This window comes from Oncorhynchus gorbuscha, linkage group LG04 (assembly GCF_021184085.1).
Source record: "Oncorhynchus gorbuscha isolate QuinsamMale2020 ecotype Even-year linkage group LG04, OgorEven_v1.0, whole genome shotgun sequence".
Classification (NCBI taxonomy): domain Eukaryota; kingdom Metazoa; phylum Chordata; class Actinopteri; order Salmoniformes; family Salmonidae; genus Oncorhynchus; species Oncorhynchus gorbuscha.
This window is the reverse complement of record NC_060176.1, coordinates 63944536-63970015: the sequence shown is the minus strand read 5'-3', so window position 1 is coordinate 63970015 and position 25480 is coordinate 63944536. Positions and strand designations below refer to the sequence as shown.

Below are 25480 nucleotides of genomic sequence, written 5' to 3'. Positions count from 1 at the left end.
TAAGGTTTGATCATTCATGTACCTTATCAGCTCTGAAAGATGTAAATGGTGTATTTAAAAATATATATTATACTTTGTACCTTACAAAAATATTTTATGGCTTTGACATGTTGTTACATACGCCTCTTGAAGGAGGAAACGCAACACCCTGCTACAACCAACTCCCCGTGGAGTGAAAGAGGTATGGGATTGCAGGTAAATTACCATTTACTGGGAATTTATTTCCTTAACACGGTAATGTGGGGGAAAGGGGCTGGACGGAACCAAAGCAAAGAAAGTTAGAGTCCTCTCTCCTACCTTACCTGCCTCCCCACCTAACTTTAACGCCACTTGGTGCGCTAACCAAAGTACTGGGGTGGTCCACCCAGGTCTTACCTAGTGTGAATAGACAGAATACATACTACGGGTATATGTATGCCCGCTGGCCTCTTGCCTAAGCACTCCCAATGTGCCATCCCCTTCCCCACTGGGAACAAATTAAATAACTACTAACTTTAAAGTGAACAATTTCAATAATCACAAACACAGTCATTTTGGCCTACACATACCTCAGCAAGACCGGCTACAAAATCCTTCACAAAAACTTATACAGCCCAATAACGAAACAGGACATACAAAGAAGCTCTCTCCTACCAAAGGAACACTGGCTTTTATTCAGCTGCAGAAGCAGTGGGTAATTGCGGACAGCCGTGTCTCCTGACAAGAGGGCGGGACCAGAGCTCCAATCCGCAATGGGGCCGACCAATCAGCTGCTTGGGGGAATCCAGGAAGCCATTTTCCTGAAATACACACATACATATACACGAGCCCACAACACAGACACTGGGGAACGTAACACTTGTTTTAACATTCTTCTCTAAATAATGAATATTTCACATGCAGGCACCAGAGACATTGTTTCTGTATTATTTCTCAAATTCAAAAAGGTTTGTATTACTGATGTATTAATTCTGTGGCAGTAACAGTAGCTTTCTGATAGGTCAACAATGTAGAAACATTGGATTTGTATTACTAGTTTTATTATTCATTTTGACAGTGGATGATCTGTATAAATTCACATAAGGCATTTTATGTTGCATGAATTCATCAAAATTAAATTAGCTTTATTTAAATATAATCATGTTCACCACTCTAAAATACTAGACTCAGTGTGTGGACATAATCATAATTCATATTTCCAAATAACATTTTGGGTAAAAAATATATTAATTTTATCACCTAAAAAAATACATGACAAATAACTAATGGAATAAAACATTTAAAAAAGGCACTTTTAATGCAGAAAATCCCTGCTCTGCCCTTTCTGGACAACAACATAATCATGGTTTTGGTCCACGACTCAGCTTTATTCATTGCTATGACAGCCCTGGAAACACAGGAAACAGAAGGTTAAATCAACAACCACAATGATGCTTTGCATGTCAAACAAATGTTTTGATCTGCGCATGACCATACATAATGCAGTAGGTCTAATTTACAGAACTTTACACCATAGTATAGAACATTGAGAATGGACATATGCTTAGTTAGTAGGGCAATGGGGTTAATATAATTACATTATATAAAGCATACTGTAAGTAATCAACTATTACTAAGTAACCAACTATATTGTAAGTAAACATTGTGTATTGTATTGGGACTAGAGCTGTCAAACAATTTAAAACAATTGAGGTAAATTGCAGAATTTGCTGTGATAAATCACAATTCATCGCAAATTAAGAATTTTTATTTGTACCCCTTTTTCTCCCCAATTTCGTGGTATCCAATTGTTTTTAGTAGCTACTATCTTGTCTCATCGCTACAACTCCCGTACGGGCTTGGGAGAGACGAAGGTTGAAGTCATGCGTCCTCCGATACACAACCCAACCAAGCCGCACTGCTTCTTAACACAGCGCGCATCCAACCCGGAAGCCAGCCGCACCAATGTGTCGGAGGAAACACAGTGCACCTGGAAACCTTGGTTAGCGTGCACTGCGCCCGACCCGCCACAGGAGTCGCTGGTGTGCGATGAGACAAGGATATCCCTACCGGCCAAGCCCTCCCTAACCCGGACGACGCTAGGCCAATTGTGCGTTGCCCCACGGACCTCCCGGTCGCGGCAGGTTACGACAGAGCCTGGGCGCGAGCCTAGGGTCTCTGGTGGCACAGCTGGCGCTGCAATACAGCGCCCTTAACCACTGCGCCACCCAGGAGCCCGCAAATTAAGAATTTGCTCAAATTGGAGCTGTAAATTAAGATTAGTTTTTTATACAGATAGCATTACAAGAATATTGACATCTTGATTTTGTCCAGTGTAACGGTTAGCAAAATCAGGTTAATTTATAAAGCACACTTTCTTTAACCTTGATGAGTATGTTTACATGCACACTAATACAACTGATTATGCAATAGTCATGTAAACACCTTACTCTGCTCATCTTAATCGGTGTAAGGTCAGAATCGAAGTGGGCATAAGCTGATTATTTTTTTAAAACTTTCTAATTATTAGGACATCTAAACACCTTAATCTGCATTCCAGCGGTGTATCTGATCTGCACATGTGCTAGCACCAGCCAAGCGAGCCCCCCTCTTTAGCTCAGTGAAGTGAGTTGGGAACAACTGAATGTATGAGTCTTAAAAGTAGTTTTCACATACAAACTTTATATGTCCGTACTCAGAATCAAATATGCTTCTCAGAAATAACATGGTCGCTGTGGTAGAATGTTTATTTTGATTGCCGATTTTCTGCTTTTAAGAGTGTGCCATCAGGTAGCCTGATTTCAGATGTGTCCATGCAAACAGGATAATTAGGGAAATCTTTCTTCTTGCAAAGCATGTAAACGTTTTAATTGAATTATTATATTAATCTGACTATCCACATTAATCACATTATTGTGTGCATGTAACCATACTCAACGTCAACTTGTTTTAACATCGCATTGTTTTAGCTGTATAGATTATGTCTTTTGGTTGTTTTCAGAGGATTTTCAATGCTTTCCGACAATGCCATTAATCACGATACACTGACATTACAAAAAGTTAACTGATGAACTATGACAGCCCTAATTGGGACACAACTGAGAGCCAATGATTAGACATGTAAGTAGTTTCACTACCTCTGGTCTGACCTCTGTGTTGTATTTCTCAGGGCTGGCTGCACTCATTGTTGTTGTGAAAACAGTAATCCTGAGAAACAAGGAACATTTTTTAAATATAAGACACACCCATCTACCCACAGAAAGTTATATGAAACATACAAATCACAGTTAGTGCATGTATGGGTAAGATGGAAACCTACTTAAATACCAGTGTGACATGAAAAGCTTCAAAACAGGGACAATTCTACTCAGATCTTCAGTGACAATACACTACAGCTATTTTTTCAGACAGTTTCATAACAGAGGCCTATTAACTTTATTGCTGTAGTAAGGCAAGGGGAAGTGAAAGCAATGTTCGTTGCACAAAAACCCTGCCTCCTGCTGATCACACAGTGATTCACACTGGGGAATGGCACAGAGAGAAATGAGGACATAATAAACAAACTTCTTCTTCCTTACCTGTTACATACTGGGTTCATTGACAGGACCTGGGAGACAAAATTACTGATTTAAGATGCTTAAACCATTTATTTAAAAAATAAATACAGTTATACAGTGCATTCAGGCGCCTTTTCTTAAAAAAAAAAAAAAAAAAAAACAGAAATACCTTATTTACATAATTATTCAGACCCTTTGCTATGAGACTCAAGAGTCCACCTGTGGTAAATTAAATTGAATGGACATGATTTGGAAAGGCACACACCTGTCTATATATTACCGAAGGTGACTCCCCTTCTTGTTCGGGTGGCGCTCGGCGGTCGTTGTCGCCGGTCTACTAGCTATCGCCGATCCGTTGTTCTGTGTTCGTTTAGTTTTGTCTAATTGGTAGCACCTGTTTCTAGTTTGGTTGTTAGGATAGGGTTATATATAGTCTGTTTAGCCACTTCTGTTTTGTGCGGGCTTGTTCGTCTGTTTTGTTGTTTTGTTGTTTGAGTGTATTTTTGTTGGCATTTGGGTTTCACGCTGTCCGTTTATATTTCTGTTCATTTGTGTTTCCACTTTTGTACACGTTATGTTTCCGGGACATTAAAGCGTGTTCTTTTTCCCACATCTTTTGCTCTCTGCGCCTGACTCCACACCTCTTCACTCATTTCCCGTAACAGAAGCCCGCACCACGATATGGAGTCAGCAGGAGCAGCGACCATTCCTCTTCCCACTATGGAGGAGAGAGTCCATCATCACACATCCATCCTCCATCGCCTAGGATCAGCGATGGATCAGATGATGGAGAGGATGGATCGTTGGGAGAGGAATGGTTTCCTACTACCCCACCGACCCTCCCACCAGCAACTCTACCATCTCCCCATCTGGATCCGGTTCCAGCGCTCTGCACATGACGCCTCCGAGGAATTACGATGGAGCAGCGACAGGGTGCCAGGGATTCCTGCTGCAATTAGACCTCTACCTGGCCACCGTTCGACCGGCCCCCTCGGAGGAGGAGAGAGTAGGGGTCCTCATCACCTGCCTGACCGGTAGAGCCCTGGAGTGGGCTAATGCGGTCTGGAACGGGCCCGACTCGGCGAAAGACAACTACCCGGGGTTCATCCGCCGTTTCAGGGCCGTGTTTGATCACCCTCCAGAGGGTCGTGCGGCGGATGAGAGATTGTTCCATCTGAGACAGGGGACGAGGAGCGCGCAGGACTTCGCGCTGGAGTTCCGGACCTTGGCTGCGGGAGCAGGGTGGAACGACAGGGCCCTGATAGACCATTACAGGTGTAGCCTGAGAGAGGACGTCCGTATGGAGCTGGCCTGTCGGGATACTACACTTGGCCTGGATGGACTGATAGACCTGTCAATCCGGTTGGACCATCTGCTAGCTGCTCGTGGACGTTCTGAAAGGGTCCTGTCAGTTCTACCTCCTGATCCTCCTGCCCCTATCCCGATGGAGCTAGGAGGTACCGCGTCAAGGGAGATCGGAGGAGGAAGCTCCTCCTGTACCAGTTGTGGCCGGAGAGGGCACACGTCTGGTCGGTGCTGGAGGAATTAATCTGGGAATCATGAGAACACTCATCGGTCACCCCAGGTGAGTAAGCACCACACTCTCCCAAAGTTTCCTGTTGGTCACATGTTCCTATTAATTTGTTTCCTAAATTATTCTCCTTCTCTCCAGCATAAGGCACTGGTAGATTCAGGCGCAGCTGGAAACTTTATAGATCGCGGACTCGCTCAGAGGTTGAGGATTCCGTTAGTAAAAGTAAACCCCCCTTTTCCCATGCACTCTTTAAATAGTCGACCATTAGGGTCAGGGCTGGTGAAGAGAGCCACTATTTCGTTGGAGATGATTACGCAGGGGAATCACAAGGAGCGAATTAGTTTGTTCCTTATCGATTCACCTGCGTTTCCAGTTGTTCTGGGGATTCCCTGGCTAGCTATTCATAAATCTACGATTTCGTGGAAACAGGGAAATCTACAGGGGTGGTCTGATGAGTGTTCAGGCAGGTGTGTAGGGGTTTCCATCGGTGCTACAACGGTGGAGAGTCCAGACCAGGTTCCAACCGTGCGCATTCCAGCTGAGTATGATGATTTGGCTATCGTTTTCAGTAAAAAGAAAGCGACCCAATTACCACCCCATAGGCAGGGGGATTGCGTGATAAATCTCCAGGTTAACGCTGCACTCCCCAGGAGTCATGTGTATCCTTTGTCCCAGGAGGAGAAGGTGGCTATGGAAAATTATATCACCGAGGCTCTGGGACAGGGGTACATTCAGCCCTCCATGTCACCTGTCTCTTCGAGTTTCTTTTTTGTGAAGAAAAAAGATGGTGGTTTGCGTCCGTGTATTGATTATAGAGGTCTAAATTCCATCACAGTGGGTTTTAGTTACCCACTACATCTCATTGCTACGGTAGTGGAATCATTTCACGGAGCGCAGTTCTTCACTAAACTGGATCTCAGGAGTGCTTATAATTTGGTGCGTATTCGGGAGGGAGATGAGTGGAAAACTGCATTTAGCACTACGTCGGGCCATTATGAGTAGCTCGTCATGCCATACGGTTTAAAGAATGCTCCAGCTATATTTCAATCCTTCGTGGATGAAATACTCAGAGACCTGCACGGACAGGGTGTAGTGGTTTATATTGACGATATTTTGATCTACTCCGCTACACGCTCTGCGCATGTATCTCTTGTGCGCAAGGTTCTTAGACGACTGCTGGAGCATGACCTGTATGTGAAGGCGGAGAAATGTGAGTTTTCCAAACAATCAGTTTCCTTCCTGGGTTATCGCATTTCCAGCTCTGGTTTGGTAATGGAGGGTGACCGCGTTAAGGCCGTGCGTAATTGGCCGACTCCGAACACGGTAAAGGAGGTGCAGCGGTTCTTGGGATTTGCCAATTATTACCGGAGGTTTATCCGGGGTTTTGGTCAGGTAGCTGCCCCTATTACCTCACTGCTGAAGGGGGGGCCGGTGCGTTTACAGTGGCCAGCAGAGGCGAACGGAGCTTTTCATAAGTTGAAGGCGATGTTTACTAAGGCGCCGGTGTTGGCACATCCGTACCCTTCTTTGGCTTTTATAGTAGAGGTAGACGCATCCGAGGCTGGGGTTGGAGCGGTGCTCTCACAGCGTTCGGGTGTGCCACCGAAGCTCCGCCCCTGTGCCTTTTTTTCTAAGAAACTCGGGCCAGCAGAGCGGAATTATGATGTGGGGGATAGGGAGTTGTTGGCTATGGTTAAGGCCCTGAAGGTGTGGAGACACTGGCTTGAGGGGGCTAAGCACCCTTTCCTTATCTGGACTGACCATCGTAACCTGGAGTATATCCGATCAGCTAGGAGACTGAATCCTCGTCAGGCAAGGTGGGCCATGTTTTTCACCAGATTTCGTTTCAATATCTCATATAGACCAGGTTCCCTCAACACTAAGGTTGACGCGCTGTCAAGACTCTATGACACTGAGGACAGGTCCATCGATCCTTCTCCCATCATTCCGGCAGCTAAGCTGGTGGCACCGGTAGTATGGGATGTGGACGCGGACATCGAGCGGGCGCTAAGGGGGGAACCTACGCCTCCACAGTGTCCGGAGGGTCGTAGGTACGTGCCGCTGGCTGTTCGTGATCAATTGATTCGATGGGCTCATTGTCTACCCTCGTCGGGTCACCCAGGTATTTATAGGACAGTGAGAGGTCTTGAGAGGAAGTACTGGTGGCCCACTTTGAGGAGGGATGTGCAATTCTATGTCTCCTCCTGTTCGGTGTGCGCCCAGAGTAAGGCTCCTAGACACCTGCCAAGAGGTAAATTACAACCTCTTCCCGTTCCACAACGGCCGTGGACCCATCTTTCGGTGGATTTTCTTACTGACCTCCCCCCTCTGGACATCGAGGGGTCCCCGGCGTACAAGATACGAGCTATTCTGGACTCGAGACGCCGGGTGAGAGGCTTGCAGTAACTCGTCGACTGGGAGGGGTACGGTCCGGAGGAGAGGTGCTGGGTTCCGGTGAGGGATATTCTGGACCCATCCATGTTGAGTGAATTCCATCGCCTCCATCCGGATCGCCCAGCGCCTCGGCCTCCGGGTCGTCCCCGAGGCCGGCGTCGGCGCGCTGCGGGAGCTGCGCGTCAGGAGGGGGGTACTGTCACGAATATTACCGAGGGTGACTCCCCTTCTTGTTCGGGTGGCGCTCGGCGGTCGTCGTCGCCGGTCTACTAGCTATCGCCGATCCATTGTTCTGTGTTCGTTTAGTTTTGTCTAATTGGTAGCACCTGTTTCTAGTTTGGTTGTTAGGATAGGGTTATATATAGTCTGTTTAGCTCACTTCTGTTTCGTGCGGGCTTGTTCGTCTGTTTTGTTGTTTTGTTGTTTGAGTGTATTTTTGTTGGCATTTGGGTTTCACGCTGTCCGTTTATATTTCTGTTCATTTGTGTTTCCACTTTTGTACATGTTATGTTTCCGGGACATTAAAGCGTGTTGTTTTTCCCACATCTTTTGCTCTCTGCGCCTGACTCCACACCTCTTCACTCATTTCCCGTAACAGTCTCACAGTTGACAGTACGTCAGAGGAAAAACAACAAGCTATGAGGTCGAAGGAATTGTCAGTAGAGCTCTGAGACAGAATTGTGTCGGGGCAGAGATCTAGGGAAGAGTACCAAAAAATGTCTGCAGCATTAAAGGTCCCCAAGAACACAGTGGCCTCCATCATTCTTAAATGGAAGAAGTTTGGAACCACCAAGACTTCCTAGAGCTGGCCGCCCAGCCAACCTGAGCAATCAGGGGAGAAGGGCCTTGGTCAGGGAAGTAACCAAGAACCTGAATGTCACTCTGACAGAGCTCCAGAGTTCCTCTGCGGAGATGGGAGAACCTTCCAGAAGGACAAACATCTCTGCAGCACTCCACCAATCAGAGATCCTTGATTGGGGCCAAGGTTCACCTTCCAACAGGACAATGACCCTAAGCACACAGCCAACCAGTCTCTGAATGTCCCTGAGTGGCCCAGCCAGAGCCCGGACTTGAACCCAATCTAACATCTCTGGAGAGACCTGAAAATAGCTGTGCAGTGACGCTCCCCATACAACCTGACAAGGCTTGAGAGGATCTGCAGAGAATGGGAGAAACTCCCCAAATACAGGTGTGCCAAGCTTGTAGTGTCATACCCAAGAAGACTCGAGGCTGTAATTTGCTGCCAAAGGTGCTTCAACAAAGTACTGAGTAGGGTCTGAATACTTATGTAAACGTGATTTCATTTTTTAAATATATATAATACATTTGCAAACATAAAAAAAATGTAAAACAGTTTTGGCTTTCCATTATTATTCCACAACATGTGGAAGTCAAGTTGTCTGAATACTTTCCGAATGCACTGTATTTCTGAATTTGCTATTAGGATAACTTGTAGTCAAAAAGTAGTCAATGATACAGTATAACATTGTCAAATGTAATACTATCTAAACAAATATTCAGCAATAACATACAGCCATCTACTTGCCTTATACATTGTATCCATATTGATATTATCTTGACCAGTTGCATTTAATGCTTTGTTGGCTGCATCTCTGGAAGAAAGATACATAAGCCATCCATTCACATGAAATCAATGAAAATATAATCATGGAGTCATGTAAAGTGAGCAGTATGCTTACCTGCGATGATCTTTTGCAGGAGGCGGCAGCCAGTGATCGAAGTTGGTCTCTACTCTGAACCACCTATAGTAGGAAAGGACACTACACTTCATTTACACATTCAAGAGTAAACACCCCGATAAGTTTTGGCATCTTATTTTAAAAGCCCAATATCTGCTGATAGCATTATAATACATTTGTTTATTCTTGTATAATGAAATGCAAATTATCTAAAAGTGCATAAAATAAAAGTTAAAGTATATATACAGTGGGGCAAAGAAGTATTTAGTCAGCCACCAATTGTGCAAGTTCACCCACTTAAAAAGATGAGAGGCCTGTAATTTTCATCATAGGTACACTTCAACTATGACAGACAAAATGAGAAGAAAAAAATCCAGAAAAACACATTGTAGGATTTTTAATGAATTTATTTGCAAATTATGGTGGAAAATAAGTATTTGGTCACCTACAAACAAGCAAGATTTCTGGCTCTCACAGACCTGTAACTTCTTCTTTAAAGAGGCTCCTCTGTCCTCCACTCGTTACCTGTATTAATGGCACCTGTTTGAACTTGTTATCAGTATAAAAGACACCGGTCCACAACCTCAAACAGTCACACTCCAAACTCCACTATGGCCAAGACCAAAGAGCTGTCAAAAGGACACCAGAAACAAAATTGTAGACCTGCACCAGGCTGGGAAGACTGAATCTGCAATAGGTAAGCAGCTTGGTTTGAAGAAATCAACTGTGGGAGCAATTATTAGGAAATGGAAGACATACAAGACCACTGATAATCTCCTTCGATCTGGGGCTCCACGCAAGATCTCAATCCGTGGGGTCTAAATTATCACAAGAATGGTGAGCAAAAATCCCAGAACCACATGGTGGGACCTAGTGAAAGACCTGCAGAGAGCTGGGACCAAAGTAACAAAGCCTACCATCAGTAACACACTACGCCTCCAGGGACTCAAATCCTGCCATGCCAGACGTGTCCCCCTGCTTAAGCCAGTACATGTCCAGGCCCGTCTGAAGTTTGCTAGAGAGCATTTTGATGATCCAGAAGAAGATTGGGAGAATGTCATATGGTCAGATGAAACCAAAATATAACTTTTTGGGAAAAACTCAACTCGTTGTGTTTGGAGGACAAAAAATGCTGAGTTGCATCCAAAGAACACCATACCTACTGTGAAGCATGGGGGTGAAAACATCATGCTTTGGGGCTGTTTTTCTGCAAAGGGACCAGGACGACTGATCGTGAGATTTTGAGTGAAAACCTCCTTCCATCAGCAAGGGCATTGAAGATGAAATGTGGCTGGGTCTTTCAGCATGACAATGATCCCAAACACAATGATCCCAAAAGCCCGGGCAGCGAAGGAGTGGCTTCGTAAGAAGCATTTCAAGGTCCTGGAGTGGCCTAGCCAGTCTCCAGATCTCAACCCCATAGAAAATCTTTGGAGGGAGTTGAAAGTCTGTGTTGCCCAGCAACAGCCCCAAAACATCACAGCTCTAGAGGAGATCTGCATGGAGGAATGGGCCAAAATACCAGTAACATTGTGTGAAAACCTTGTGAAGACTTACAGAAAATGTTTGACCTCTGTCATTGCCAACAAAGGGTATATAACAAAGTATTGAGAAACTTTTGTTATTGACCAAATACTTATTTTCCACCATAATTTGCAAATAAATTCATTAAAAATCCTACGATGTGATTTGCTGGATTTTTTTTCTCATTTTGTCTGTCATTGTTGAATTGTTCCTATGATGAAAATGACAGGCCTCTCATATTTTTAAGTGGGAGAACTTGCACAATTGGTGGCTGACTAAATACTTTTTGCCCCACTGTATATATAACCATATCATAAAAGCAACAAAGTCTAGGAGGAAGGGTAGACCAGCCGATAAAGAGGAGTCTTAAGGCCTGCTTGAAAAGCCCCAACAGTCTGAACAGCCCTGAGATTGTCAGGATGGAGTTCCAAAGACATGGTGGGTGGGAGGAAAAGGCACAGTCCCCCATGGTTATGCTCTGGGTTTTGGGCCGATGCCATTAAGGGCTTTGTAGACCAAGAGAAGACAGGTAGTCAATGGAGGTCAGCAAGGATGGGGGTGATGTGACCAGACTATTTTGTTTGTGTCAGAAACCTTGCAGCACTGAATGAGCTGTAATTTATTAATCGAGTTTGCAGGCAGGCCCCCCAAGTACCGCATTCCCATAATCAATTCTGGAGAAAACTAATGCATGGATAAGCTTTTCTGTGTCAGAAGTGGTGAGAGAGGGTCTTAGGGAGATGTTCTTCAGGTGAAAGAATTGCGTTTTACAGTCTAATGTGGGCATTAAAGAAGAGAACAGGGTCAAATATCAAATCCAGGTTGGTTATGACTGAGGAGAGGGGGGGAATGATGTGGCCTTCTATGGCAGAGTGGATGCTGCAGGATTTGGTGATCTGTTGGGGGTTGCTTATCAGCATTGCATCGGTCTTGGTGCTGTTGAGTTGGAGGAAGTTGTTCTTCATCCAAGGTTGACAAAGCAGATGTGTCAGGCTTGGTTTTAATGTACACCTGTGTGTCATCTGCATAGCAGTGGAATTGGACACTGTGCTGTCTGAAGATCTGGCCAAGTGGGCGCATGTAGAGCAGGAAGAAAATGGGTCCTAGCATCAACCCTTGTGGGACACCGCAGGTTATGGTGGACATTGAGGATTACGCACTGCTTGTGGTTAGAGGTGAACCAGTTTAGGGCAGTCCCACAGATGGCAGTGTTTCCTGTGAGGCACTGCAGTGGAATGATGTGACCTACTGTTTCAAAAGCAGCACTGAGGTCCAGAAGAATCAAGATGGTGGGGGATACTGTATCTGCTGCCACGAGCAGGTCATTAACAGCATTCAGTACTGTGCATTGGTCTGAAGCTGGTCTGGAGTGCCTCATAAAGCTTGTTAGTGCTGAGGTGTGAGTGAAGTTGAGTTGCCAACATCTTCTCCAGGACTTTTTAAAACTCAGACAAAACAGTTGCTACTTCTAAGTCCCAAGAAACAAATATATCTTCTGTTGGATCTGAGAATTAATATTGATGATTGTATAGTCGTCTCAAATTAAACTGTGAAGGACCTAGGCGTTACTCTGGACCCTAATCTCTCTTTTGACGAACAAATCAAGACTATTTCAAGGGCAGCTTTTTTCCATCTACATAACATTACAAAAATCAGAACATTTCTGTCCAAAAATGATGCAGAAAAATGTATCCACGCTTTTGTCACCTCTAGATTAGACTACTGCAAAGCTCTACTTTCCGGCTACCTGGATAAAGCACTAAATCAAGTTCAGTTAGTGCTAAACACGGCTACTAGAATCTTGACTAGAACCCCAAAATTTGATCATATTACTCCAGTGCTAGCCTCTCTACACTAGCTTCCTGTTAAGGCTTGGGCTGATTTCAAGGTTTTACTCTGAACCTTCAAAGCATTACATGGGCTTGCTCCTACCCATCTTTCCGATTTGGTCCTGCCGTACATACCTATACGTACACTGCGGTCACAAGATGCAGGCCTCCTTGTCCCTAGAATTTCTAAGCAAACAGCTGGAGGCAGGGCTTTCGCCTATAGAACTCCATTTTTATGGAATGGTCTGCCTATCCATGTGAGAGATGCAGACTCGGTCTCGACCTTTAAGTCTTTATTGAAGACTCATCTCTTCAGTAGGTCCTATGATTGAGTGTAGTCTGGCCCAGGGGTGTGAAGGTGAACAGAAAGACACTGGAGCGACAAATCACTCTTGCTGTCTGCCTGGCCCGCTCCCCTCTCTCCACTGGGATTCTCTGCCTCTAACCCTATTATATGGGCTGAGCCACTGGCTTACTGGTGCGCTTCCATGCTGTCCCCAGGAGGGGTGCGTCACTTGAGTGGGATGAGTCACTGACGTGATCTTCCTGTCCAGGTTGGCGCCGTGGGGAGATCTTTGTGGGCTATACTCGGCCTTGTCTCAGGGTAGTAAGTTGGTGGTTTGAAGATATCCCTCTAGTGGTGTGGGGGCTGTGCTTTGGCAAAGTGGGTGGGGTTATATCCTGCCTGGTTGGCCCTGTCCGGGGGTATTGTCGGGTGGGGCCACAGTGTCTCCCGACCCCTCCTGTCTCAGTCTCCAGTATTTTATGCTGCAATATTTTGTGTCAGGGGGCTAGGGTCAGTCTGTATATCTGGAGTATTTATCCTGTCTTATCCGGTGTCCTGTGTGAATTTAAGTATGCTCCGTCTAATTCTCTTGCTCTCAGAGGACCTGAGCCCTAGGACCATGCCTCAGGACTACCTGTCCTGATGACTCCTTGCTGTTCCCAGTCCACCCGGTCATGTTGCTGCTCCAGTTTCAAATGGTCTGCCTGCGGCTATGGAACCCTGACCTGTTCACCGGACGTGCTACCTTGTCCTGGACCTGCTGTCTCTAACTCTGAATGATCGGGTATGAAAAGCCAACTGACATTTACTCCGGAGGTGCTGACCTGTTGCACCCTCTACAACCACTGTGATTATTATTATTATTATTATTAGACCCTGCTGGTTATCTATGAACGTTTCAACATCTTGGCCATGTAATGTTATAATCTCCACCCGGCACAGCCAGAAGAGGACTGGCCACCCCTGCCATTCTTGGTAGTTTTTCCTAGCTACCGCGCTTCTACATCTGCATTGCTTGCTGTTTGGGGTTTTATGCTGGATTTCTGTATAGCACTTTGTGACTTCGGCTGATGTAAAAAAGGGCTTTATAAATACATTTGATTGATTGATTGACTTAAGATAAAATGGGAGGTTGGAAATATGGGTCAGACTCAATGATAACAGTTAGCATAACTCAGCTTTATAAATCTCAGCAGCTCTTAAAACAAACTAATACAATTTGTGTTATGGAAGAGACCCCTCATTTCCTACCCTCCATTTAAGGGTTCCAGAGGCCAGATATCAGCTGGGCCCTTCCTGTCCCTGGTAACCACCACTCCTTCCCCAGGCTTTACTCCGGCAACGATGTAGTACACACTTGTGATGATTGGGATTTTGGACAGCCGCATCACAGCATCCTGAAAGTCTGCTGCTTCCGCCAACGTCTGAAGAAAAACAAGAAAGGACAAGCCACAATAGTAGGTTAATAGACAAGCCATAATAGTAATTTGTGGTTAGCAAAGTGTTGATTTTTGTGGATGTTGATGGTTAAACTTCCTGACTTACCTCTCTCACCAGCCAGCTGACTGGAGATCTTTTCAGCAGGAAAGCAGAGACCCAGTTCTTCCACCAATTCCACCAGTGGTCTTCACCTGACGATAACACACTGCCTTAAATGACTGACTCACACCTTTATGGATGTGTCCTGGACAATTAGATAAATTGAATCCTTACCACGCTGGTCACCAGAGACTGTGAATTTATTTGGACTCTGTCCGGTCCACAGCCCGACATAGCCAGCAAAAGACGTACCACGATAAGCCACCTGGAAAAGTTGAGTAATTAGGAGGGGATTTTACTTGACCCTTTTTCAGCCTAACATCACACTCCAGATTTACTTCACAGTGCCCAAACTAAGTTCTCTGGCATTATCGGCTGATTGACACCTTGGCCTTGCAGAAGTGAAACTGCAGATGTAAAGGTTGAGCTGTGTAACCATGTGTAACATACCGTTCCATTTTTGAGAAAGAGAACATTGATGGTGAGATTCCGGAGTATATCATGTGGGTAGTCAAGGTTCCTGCCATGATACAAATGTCCACTTGTGTCCTGAGCTACAATACTAGTGCAAAACCTACAGATGCAATAGGAGCGTGTTAAGTCATGAAGGGGGGGGGGGGGTTCTTACAACACATACTTTCATTCTTCTTCTTTGTGCTTCTGACAACAAGAAGCTGTGACTACATTCTTGTTTCAACTGGTTGAATGGCATTTGTATCAGTAGGCCTACATGTAAAGCAGATCAGTTCATACATACGCTGATATTTCATAGGCAAAGTTGAGAAGGATGACATCGGAAAGGCTCCCTCGAAAATATGAGGCCATTCCTCTGATCTCCCCTGCGTATGGAGGAGGTACATACTTCTCCAAGGCCTCCACAACCGGAGTTACCGCATGATGCACCCATTTTGGAACAGTGGCACTGCAACAAAAAATATTACGTTTTAGGTGTTAATATTAATCAACACCATGGGCAAGCTTAGGCTACTCACATTGTGTCCGTCAACATACTGTATGCCTGCAGATATTCATACATATTTAAACTGCAAGCACAGATATTATGCAAATAACAAATCATGGCATATTTTGTCATATTTGACATATTAAATGGTAAGTGAAAATACATGGTTAAGTCTGATCAATGTCCATATACTGAAGTTGACGTAAAACTTCTGCAATTCAGGTTTAGGCTACATAATCAAAAGTCCTGTCCATCATGTGACATTAAAGCAAAAATCTATATTTTACAGTTTGAGACAAATATTATTAAACCAACTTTTGGAGGCAACTAGAACTTCTATAAATAGGCATTCCGCCGTATTAAGCACTTACTCAATCACTTCAGCACCTGCTTTCACCAGGTAGTCGACATCAAAAACTTTAAATAGAGGCGCCCATCGCACTTCTGGGGGATCATCCAAGCTGACGTTGACCACAGCTGGAACGAAGTCTGACTCACATGAAACGACCAGACCAAGCAGGAGCAATGTTGACAACATCGTGCCCTTTTCGCGGATATGGCAGTAGCCTAGGAACTTGTGCGTTCCAATTCAAATGGCCGCAACTTTACAGGCAACATCGTTGCAACTTCTCCATAACTTCCTGTTTCTCTTTTGGGGTAGCGCCTGTGAGCATGGTTAACTCTTTGGGGTAGCGCCTGTGAGCATGTTAAAGGGGCAATCTGCGATTGTAACATTTTCGGACATTTAAATTTAATGATATATAGCAATTCATTATTGTAGAGTATATCTTACACATTGTTCATGGACTTAGTTCAACTGTGTAACCCCATCATAATCCAAAATATACACTTGTTTTACTCCTTTGTAAACAAACTCTGTATAGCTTCAAAACTTTTAATGATCTCATGGATGGTCAGTTCTTTAATCAATAGCTCTGTCTTTGAATTCTGTGGTTACAATTCTCCAGCCTCAGGCCTAGTGGTTAGAGCATTGGACGAGTAACCGAAAGGTTGCAAGTTCAAATCCCCGAGCTGACAAGGTACAAAATCTGTCATTCTGCCCCTGAACAGGCACAGGCGTCATTGAAAATAAGAATTTGTTCTTAAATGTAAATGCCTAGTAAAATAAAAAACTGCCAAATCTGTGGCGGGTTAACCTTTGTTGTTTAAACTGCAGATTGCCGCTTCAATGTAGAGTATCATCTGACAACTGCAGCAGATATGCGGATCCCAAGCCTGGTCTGCATTTTTACGTTCAATTCAACGGAAACGGTGCTATAATGCACAACCAGTTGGGGAACGCTGTTAGAATAACCACGCCCTTTAAAAACGTCACTCATTGCTTAAAGCCACACCCACCAAACCGGAGAAACCGTAGTTCGAAGTCTGTTAAAGAACATACAATAACGTTCGCGGGTAACGTGTCGTTCAGTACAAACCGTTCTTCAACGTAGCAAACGTTCAAGCGAACTGAACGCACATCCGGTCTCAGAGCAAAACAGTTTCATTATAATTATAATTTCATTATAATTTTCTCATAAAAAAATGCATTTTTCGTTAAGCCTAGAAGCAAAATAATGCTTCATAAGAAATAAATCTGTGTGATTAGAAAAAGTCACATTCACTATTTATATCGTGATGTGCTCAATCCAAAAACGAATCAATGTGAAACATTGCAGATCTTGAATGCATCTAAGTCACAAGCAAGCGTCTTTCTTTTTCCCAACGCAGTTGAGCCAAAACCACTACGCTCCCATTGGCTAGCTAGCGTTGTCTCACTCACAGGCGATCAGCGCAGAGACATTGGCCTTCCAAGGTAAAGACGGAAAGTGTAATTTAACAATTAGTTGACAACTGTAATGCAGGCCTATTATTATCATGTTTGGTAACATTTCCACATGTATTTATTTTAAGAGTTTCAATGAGTTGTAAAAATGTCTCAGAACTCTGCTGAATTCCTTCAATTGAAGGTCAGATAAGTTTAGCTAGGCTACTTAACGTTACTAGGCGGTGTTTTAATTTGGTATATTATCATTAGTAGTCTATTATCAGGTAAAAGCATATGCTTATTATTCAACATCTCTCAAATATTTATTAGCTCTGTCTTTGAGCGTCAAGGCACGTTAATGGCTAGCTCTGTCCACGACATTATGTTATTTTATTTTTCAATCTTGAAATACAGGGGCAAACGTTATTAATGAGTGACTGAAATTTCGCGCTACGTGATATTCACTTCCGGACTTGGAGCGCTCAGCGAAGTAAAACGCTCCTCTTAATAACGGGGCGTGGTTTTGGCTTAACTGAGTTGGGGAAAATAATTACACAACACAACTTGGTTGTATGATGCCCTTTAATGCATAAGCTTTTACATTACTGTTGGAGCAAACGGATTGCTTGATCGCATGTTGCTATGCATGAACCATTCGGAGTATTGTAGATTGTGCAGGTATAGCCTAACAGTTTACAAACCTTGTGTAATTTGGTCATCACCAAGTGATAGGACATGGGGAATTCAATCAAGATTGCTGCAAAACATGAGTTATGAAATGAAACATGACATCTGTATTTAGGATTATTCCTATGCAGTGTAGCCAGAGTCTGTAGGTTCTTTTCAGTGCATGTGGTGCCTATCAGATAAAATAAAATACATCTTCTGACATTTTCTAATTTCTTAGTTTGATTTTCATAATACTGCCTTTTATATTCCTTGCGTTAGCTTACTGTCCGTTAACATTTCACAGTTGCAGAAATAATCATTTTCAGATGGATACAACACAGACATTGTGATCAGACCTCGTGCCACACAGTCAAATTTCCCCCTAGATGAATCATGGTTTAATTCTGTCTACTGAAGGGCTTTACAGGCAAACGCAGGAGGCAGTCTATAAAAGTAATGAACAATCAATTCGTGTTTTCTCACTATTGCCTTTTGAATTTCAACAGTTCATAATCAAAATCCAAGTTCACTTTTCAGATAACAAATCTGGGGTTTTCCTCACTGAAAATGTATCATATTTCATTATGATCATCTTTGTTATGGGTCTCTATAAAGCTGTTTGTTATGCCCATTATGAAAAGAGGTGGTGACATTGGGGTGGGTTGGTTTGCTAGTGGGATAATGAAGGGGTACACACTGCCATCTACTGTGTAAATAGACCTCTTGTAAATGTCCATTCAATGCACACAGGTCATGTCCTTTTTTGGCCTTTCTAGTATGTGCCTGAAACATTTATAAGTGAACCATCCAATTAACACTTTATGAATCAAAATCCTAAAGGCTACTACGGGTTAAACGTACCAAACTATGAAAATGTCTGCACTCATTACTGATAAGTCGCTCTGGATAAGAGCGTCTGCTAAATTACTTAAATGCAAATGGTCATTTGTTGTAATAGAATAAGAACTAATACATTTTAAGTTGGTTATGTTTCAAGCAGTTATGAAAAATGTGGGTGTTGCTACACAGTCTATTCACGTGATAAGTCGTGCTACGCCCACTGCACACCCTTGCTTGTTAAACCTGCACTGTTGTAAATGTGAGTTCATGCTTTTGTAACTTATCATCGTAGAGCTATGGTTTGATTGACTCTCTGACTGTGAATTATTATATTTCATAAATTATATTTATTTTATTTTAGAGTGTATTTCCGAGTGTCAAGATGAAGATAGCCGTGCTTGGAGCCACTGGACAGACGGGACAATATCTGGTGAACCAAGCTCTTCAGCAGGGACACTCTGTCACTGCCATTGTCAGGAACCCAGGGAAATTGACAGTGCAACATGAGAAATTAAAGGTAAATAATGTAATGTACGCAGCAGAAATGGTTTTTTTAGAGAGGCTTTATGAAGTGTGAACCTTACCCCAGGCCTGAGAGAGCCTATACCATAAAACTGCTATTTTCTCTGTTCTGTCAGGTGGTTGAGGGCAATATCTTCTCAGAAGCCAGCCTAAAACCTCACTTCCAAGGACAAGATGCAGTTATATCCTGCCTGGGGTTTCCTGCATCCTTTCTCTCCGGAGTCACTGGATACACCTTGTCTATGAGGGCCGCAGTAAATGCCATGAGAGAGGCCAAAGTGAACCGCATTATCACCATGACTTCATGGTACACTGACCGTAAGTAAAGTAAAATATGACTGAGAACATTTGAGAACAACTTGAGAATGTGTTCTCAGTCAACTTACCTGGTAACTTACTTAGGCCTCAATCCACCAAGGGATGAATAGAGCCTCTCTAACCTGGTAAAATAAGGGTTAAATAAACAATGCCATGACTGTATTTCGTTAGTGATCATGTTGCCTTTTTAATGTACAAAGTCAGTTGCGTGTTTTTATCATTGTGAAACAGCATTCCCTTATCTTCTCATTTTCATCCCCATAGCTAACTCTGGCACACAATCATCTTACCTCATCCGCTTCCTACTGCTGCCAATGATCCGAAGTGTCCTTAGCAATATGTTTGAGATGGAGCACTTTCTGAAGAAGACACAGGATGTTAACTGGACAATTGTCAGGCCGCCGGGTCTCAAGAATTTACCTGCCACAGGTAAGACAGATGAATAGGGTCTAGTTTAGATGCACTAATATATATATATATATATATATATATATATACTGCTCAAAAAAATAAAGGGAACACTTAAACAACACAATGTAACTCCAAGTCAATCACACTTCTGTGAAATCAAACTGTCCACTTAGGAAGCAACACTGATTGACAATCAATTTCACATGCTGTTGTGCAAATGGAATAGACAACAGGTGGAAATTATAGGCAATTAGCAAGACACCCCCAATAAAGGAGTGGTTCTGCAGGTGGTGACCACAGACCACTTCTCAGTTCCTATGCTTCCTTGCTGATGTTTTGGTCGCTTTTGAATGCTGGCGGTGCTTTCACTCTAGTGGTAGCATGAGACAGAGTCTACAACCCACACAAGTGGCTCAGGTAGTGCAACTCATCCAGGATGGCACATCAATGCGAGCTGTGGCAAGAAGGTTTGCTGCGTCTGTCAGCGTAGTGTCCAGAGCATGGAGGCGCTACCAGGAGACAGGCCAGTACATCAGGAGACGTGGAGGAGGCCGTAGGAGGGCAACAACCCAGAAGCAGGACCGCTACCTCCGCCTTTGTGCAAGGAGGAGCAGGAGGAGCACTGCCAGAGCCCTGCAAAATTACCTCCAGCAGGCCACAAATGTGCATGTCTGCTCAAACGGTCAGAAACAGACTCCATGAGGGTAGTATGAGGGCCCGACGTCCACAGGTGGGGGTTGTGCTTACAGCCCAACACCGTGCAGGACGTTTGGCATTTGCCAGAGAACACCAAGATTGGCAAATTCACCACTGGCGCCCTGTGCTCTTCACAGATGACAGCAGGTTCACACTGAGCACATGTGACAGACGTGACAGAGTCTGGAGACGCCGTGGAGAACGTTCTGCTGCCTGCAACATCCTCCAGCATGACCGGTTTGGCGGTGGGTCAGTCATGGTGTGGGGTGGCATTTCTTTGGGGGGCCGCACAGCCCTCCATGTGCTCGCTAGAGGTAGCCTGACTGCCATTAGGTACCGAGATGAGATCCTCAGACCCCTTGTGAGACCATATGCTGGCCCTGGGTTCCTCCTAATGTAAGACAATGCTAGACCTCATGTGGCTGGAGTGTGTCAGCAGTTCCTGCAAGAGGAAGGCATTGATGCTATGGACTGGCCCGCCCGTTCCCCAGACCTGAATCCAATTGAGCACATCTGGGACATCATGTCTCGCTCCATCCACCAACGCCACGTTGCACCACAGACTGTCCAGGAGTTGGCAGATGCTTTAGTCCAGGTCTGGGAGGAGATCCCTTAGGAGACATTTACATTTAAGTCATTTAGCAGACGCTCTTATCCAGAGCGACTTACAAATTGGTGCATTCACCTTATGACATCCAGTGGAACAGCCACTTTACAATAGTGCATCTAAATCTTTTAAGGGGGGAGGGGTGGTGAGAAGGATTACTTTATCCTATCCTAGGTATTCCTTAAAGAGGTGGGGTTTCAGGTGTCTCCGGAAGGTGGTGATTGACTCCGCTGTCCTGGCGTCGTGAGGGAGTTTGTTCCACCATTGGGGGGCCAGAGCAGCGAACAGTTTTGACTGGGCTGAGCGGGAACTGTACTTCCTCAGTGGTAGGGAGGCGAGCAGGCCAGAGGTGGATGAACGCAGTGCCCTTGTTTGGGTGTAGGGCCTGATCAGAGCCTGGAGGTACTGAGGTGCCGTTCCCCTCACAGCTCCGTAGGCAAGCACCATGGTCTTGTAGCGGATGCGAGCTTCAACTGGAAGCCAGTGGAGAGAGCGGAGGAGCGGGGTGGCGTGAGAGAACTTGGGAAGGTTGAACACCAGACGGGTATTTTGGAGTATCTGTGTAGCAGGCTCCTCAATGGCTGACATCAGGAAACAATTAATGGGGTGAAATGGACAAACAAGCAGGAAGGAAGGAATGAAAGAAGAAAGAAAGAAATAAAAAAATAAGAGAAAGAAAGAAAAAAATAAGAGAAACAAAGAAAGGAAAATGAGGTGAAGAGAAGACAAGAGGAACACATTTGAGCTAAAACTGTGGCATTGGACAATGGGAGCCCTAGTGAGAGAGAGACCATCCGCCACCTCATCAGGAGCATGCCCAGGCGTTGTAGGGAGGTCATACAGGCACGTGGAGGCCACACACTACTGAGTCTCATTTTGACTTGTTTTAAGGACATTACATCAAATTTGTATCAGCCTGTAGAGTGGTTTTCCACTTTCATTTTGAGTGTGACTCCAAATCCAGACCTCCATGGGTTGATAAATTTGATTTCCTTTGATAATTTTTGTGTGATTTTGTTGTCAGCACATTCAACTATGTAAAGAAAAAAGTATTTAAAAGTATTTCATTCATTCATTCAGTTCTAGGATGTGTTATTTTTAGTGTTCCCTTTATTTTTTTAACTATATATATATATATATATATATATAATATACGGTTGCAACACTCACTACTGAGTTCCAAATTGCCTTTGGAAGCGACGTCAGCACAAGAACTGTTCGACGGGAGCTTCATGAAATGGGTATCCATAGCCAAGCAGCTACACACAAGCCTAAGATCACCATGTGCAATGCCAAGCATTGGCAGGAGTGATGTAAAGCTTCTCTGGAGTGATGAATCATGCTTCACCGTGTGGCAGTCCAATGGCTCTCCATCCAACCTCACTGAGATCGAGCTGTTTTGCAAGGAGGAATAGGAAAAAATGTCAGTCTCTCGATGTGCAAAACTAATAGAGACATACCCCAAGCGATTTACAGCTGTAATCGCAGCAAAAGGTGGCGCTACAAAGTATTAACTTAAGGGGGCTGAATAATTTTGCACACACAATTTTTCAGTTTTTGATTTGTTAAAAAAGTTTGAAATATCCAATAAATGTCGTTCCACTTCATGATTGTGTCCCACTTGTTGTTGATTCTTCACAAAAAAATACAGTTTTATATCTTTATGTTTGAAGCCTGAAATGTGGCAAAAGGTCGCAAAGTTCAAGGGGGCCGAATACTTTCGCAAGGCACTGTATGTCCATTATTATTACATTTTTTTACTATTTGTTTTTTATCTTGTATTTTTTTTGCACTTTGAGACTATTCCATATAATGATATAATGAAAAGCACTTTACAAAATAAATGATTATTATTATTATAAGCGCCAAATGATGCCCACCTGACTCAGATTGCGATTTATAATGGACTGTTTCTGGAATGCGTAAACAACAAGAGTAATTGTGTGATGGCGGGGATGCAGAGCTCTGTTCCAAACAAAACAATTACAAGTGTGCTTGCTCTAGTTCCTCAACAGCACAGCGAGGGGAGTTCAAAATATGACCTTATAGTTGAAGACTCTTTGAGTCATAAAAGTACATTGAAATTACATAGGAACTCTGCATACTTTAAAGAGGTGTTTGGCCATTTGGAAACACCAGTTAGACCTCTCACTCAAACCCTTGTCATTGTTTAGTCTTATGTTGCACCTTCCCCAAATTACCATGAATATTCTTATGTTACTGAATGTATCCAGAGTATTTTCAGATTTGGTTGATCAACAAATGCGGCACCAAGTACAGTAAATGTAAAGTGCACATAAAATCAGAAGCGTAATGTTTGGACTCGATGTCAGACAGCTAATCTGTCTTGTGTCAGATTAGCTGTTTTGTCCTCATTTTAGGTTAATGATTTTCCCATAATCTCCAAACTTTTCCATTTGATTTCTACCATGGTTATGTATAAGCTTTCCATATTTCTTCTGTAAGAAACATTGAAATTTTGATCTATCCATATAGGCCAATTCCTACGAGTGTAAGGGTTTCATTTAGGGTCATAGTTCTGCTACTACCACAAGTCCCTGCACTTTTCTCAAAAGACTTAGTGAAATGGACCAATCAAAATGATGATGGGAACAAATGGATCTCTATTTACTTTGTTCTTTTCACCAGGTAAAGAGTTCCTTACCCACGAGGGCTACTTTGTTCCTGACTCCAATGGCGTGCCTGTAGGAAGTGCTGTAGGAAGGGGTGATGTGGCTCGTTTCATGCTCTTCCTCCTCAACACCAATGTCTGGTTCAACAAAGCGGTTGCCATCACAACCAAAAATGAATGAAATGCTATCAATGTTCTGTTTGCGTCAGCCTTTAATTGTAATATTGTTTACCATCTTGTGCTATTTTCATTGTGAACATTTTATTAAATGTATTTCTGCTGGTTTGAGCAAAATGTGTCAATGTTTTTTATTCTATTTATGATGTGGAGTTTGTTACCCTATAAAGACATAAGCTATATTTTTGTGACTTGGCATGAAGCAAACATTTAAAATGGTAGAAAAAGTAATTGAAGGTCTAGAGCCTCTTTAAAAAAGAAATTACATAATTTTACATAATTTAAGTATTCAGACCCCTTGACTTTTTCCACATTTTGTTACTTTACAGCCTTATTCTAAAGTGGATTATATAGTTTATCCCCTCTGCAATCTACACACAATATCCCATAATGACAAATCAATAACAGGTTTTTAGACATTTTTGCAAATGTATAAAAAAAATGTACTTAAATATCACATTTACATAGGTATCCAGACCCTTTACTAAGTACTTTGTTAAGGCACCTTTGGCAGCAACTACAGCCTCGAGTCTTCCGGGGTGTGACTCTACAATCTTGACACACCTGTTTCTCCCATTCTTCTGTGCAGATCCTCTTAAGCTCTGTCAGGTTGGATGGGGAGTGTCACTGCACAGCTATTTTCAGGTCTCTCCAGAGATATTCGATCGGGTTCAAGTCCGGGCTCTGGCTGGGCCACTCAAGGACATTCCGAGACTTGTCCCGAAGCCAATCTTGTGTTGTTTTGGCTGTGTGCTTTGGGTCGTTGTCCTGTTGGAAGGATAATTTTCGCCCAGTCTGAGGTCCTGAGCACTCTGGAGCGGGTCTTCATCAAGAACCTGTCTGTACTTTGCTCTGTTCATCTTACCCTTGATCCTGACTAGCCTCCCAGTCCCCGCCACTGAAAAACATCCCCACAGCATGATGCTGCCACCACCGTACCAGGTTTCCTCCAGACGTGACACTAGGCATTCAGGCAAAATAGTTCAATCTTGGTTTCATCAGACCAGAGAATCTCGTTTCTCATGGTCTGAGAGTCTTTAGGCAAACTCCAAGCAGGCTGTCATGTGCCTTTTACTGAGGAGTGGCTTCCGTCTATCCACTCTACCATAAAGTGCTGATTGGTGTAGTGCTGCAGAGATGGTTGTCCTTCTGGAAAGTTCTCCCATCTCCATAGGGGATCTCTGGAGCTCTGTCAGAGTGACCTAAGGGTTCTTGCTCACCTCCCTGACCAAGGCCCTTCTCCCCCGATTGCTCAGTTTGGCCAGGCAGCCAGCTCTAGGAAGAGTCTTGGTAGTTGCAGACTTCTTCCATTTAAGAATAATTGAGGCCACTGTTCTTGGGGACCTTCAATGCTGCAGACATTTTTTGGTACCCTTGCCCAGATCTGTGCCTCGACACAATCATGTCCCGGCGTTCTACAGGCAATTCCTTCAACCTCATGGCTTGGTTTTTGCTCTGACATGCACTTTCAACTGTGGGTTCCTTATATAGACAGGTGTATGCCTTTACAAATCATGTCCAATCAATTGAATTTCCAACAAGTGGACTCCAACTTTAG

The 25480-nt window shown here is 43.8% G+C and overlaps 2 protein-coding genes across 4 annotated transcripts; one reads left to right on the top strand and one right to left on the bottom strand.

Annotated features, from left to right (window-relative positions):
• Positions 1-997: 997 nt before the first annotated feature.
• Positions 998-15923, bottom strand: LOC124034485 (N-acylethanolamine-hydrolyzing acid amidase-like). Of its 2 annotated transcripts, none has more exons than XM_046347745.1 (11): positions 15654-15923; positions 15079-15243; positions 14772-14895; positions 14496-14586; positions 14328-14413; positions 14034-14206; positions 9144-9206; positions 8990-9056; positions 3537-3565; positions 3096-3165; positions 998-1366 (listed from the first exon to the last, which is right to left on the bottom strand). In XM_046347745.1, the coding sequence occupies exons 1-11, from the start codon at positions 15818-15820 to the stop codon at positions 1346-1348; spliced, it is 1056 nt and encodes a 351-aa protein (XP_046203701.1). In that variant the 5' UTR covers positions 15821-15923; the 3' UTR covers positions 998-1345. The 2 variants fall into 2 exon arrangements, with proteins under 2 accessions (XP_046203701.1, XP_046203702.1); XM_046347746.1 differs by having other exon boundaries at positions 3108-3165; positions 15654-15856.
• LOC124034486 (flavin reductase (NADPH)-like) lies at positions 15719-24039 on the top strand. Of its 2 annotated transcripts, XM_046347748.1 has the most exons (6): positions 15719-15861; positions 15939-15948; positions 18921-19076; positions 19198-19399; positions 19664-19828; positions 23763-24039. In XM_046347748.1, exons 3-6 carry the CDS (start codon positions 18942-18944, stop codon positions 23924-23926), a joined length of 666 nt encoding a protein of 221 aa, XP_046203704.1. In that variant the 5' UTR covers positions 15719-15861; positions 15939-15948; positions 18921-18941; the 3' UTR covers positions 23927-24039. The 2 variants fall into 2 exon arrangements, with proteins under 2 accessions (XP_046203704.1, XP_046203703.1); XM_046347747.1 differs by lacking the exons at positions 15719-15861; positions 15939-15948 and adding an exon at positions 16963-17098.
• The last annotated feature ends 1441 nt before the right edge of the window (positions 24040-25480 follow it).

What these genes read in the sequence shown, in the direction of transcription:
- LOC124034485 (XM_046347745.1), bottom strand. Translation starts at nt 15,820, where the DNA reads ATGTTGTCAACATTGCTCCTGCTTGGTCTGGTCGTTTCATGTGAGTCA. An exon ending in AGTCTCTGGTGACCAGCGTG is followed by an intron (nt 14,414 to 14,495) that starts GTAAGGATTCAA and finishes TGTTATCGTCAG; the next exon opens with GTGAAGACCACTGGTGGAAT. An exon ending in CCTGCAAAAGATCATCGCAG is followed by an intron (nt 9,057 to 9,143) that starts GTAAGCATACTG and finishes TCTTTCTTCCAG; the next exon opens with AGATGCAGCCAACAAAGCAT.
- LOC124034486 (XM_046347748.1), top strand. Translation starts at nt 18,942, where the DNA reads ATGAAGATAGCCGTGCTTGGAGCCACTGGACAGACGGGACAATATCTG. An exon ending in GACTTCATGGTACACTGACC is followed by an intron (nt 19,400 to 19,663) that starts GTAAGTAAAGTA and finishes TCATCCCCATAG; the next exon opens with CTAACTCTGGCACACAATCA. An exon ending in CAAGAATTTACCTGCCACAG is followed by an intron (nt 19,829 to 23,762) that starts GTAAGACAGATG and finishes TCTTTTCACCAG; the next exon opens with GTAAAGAGTTCCTTACCCAC.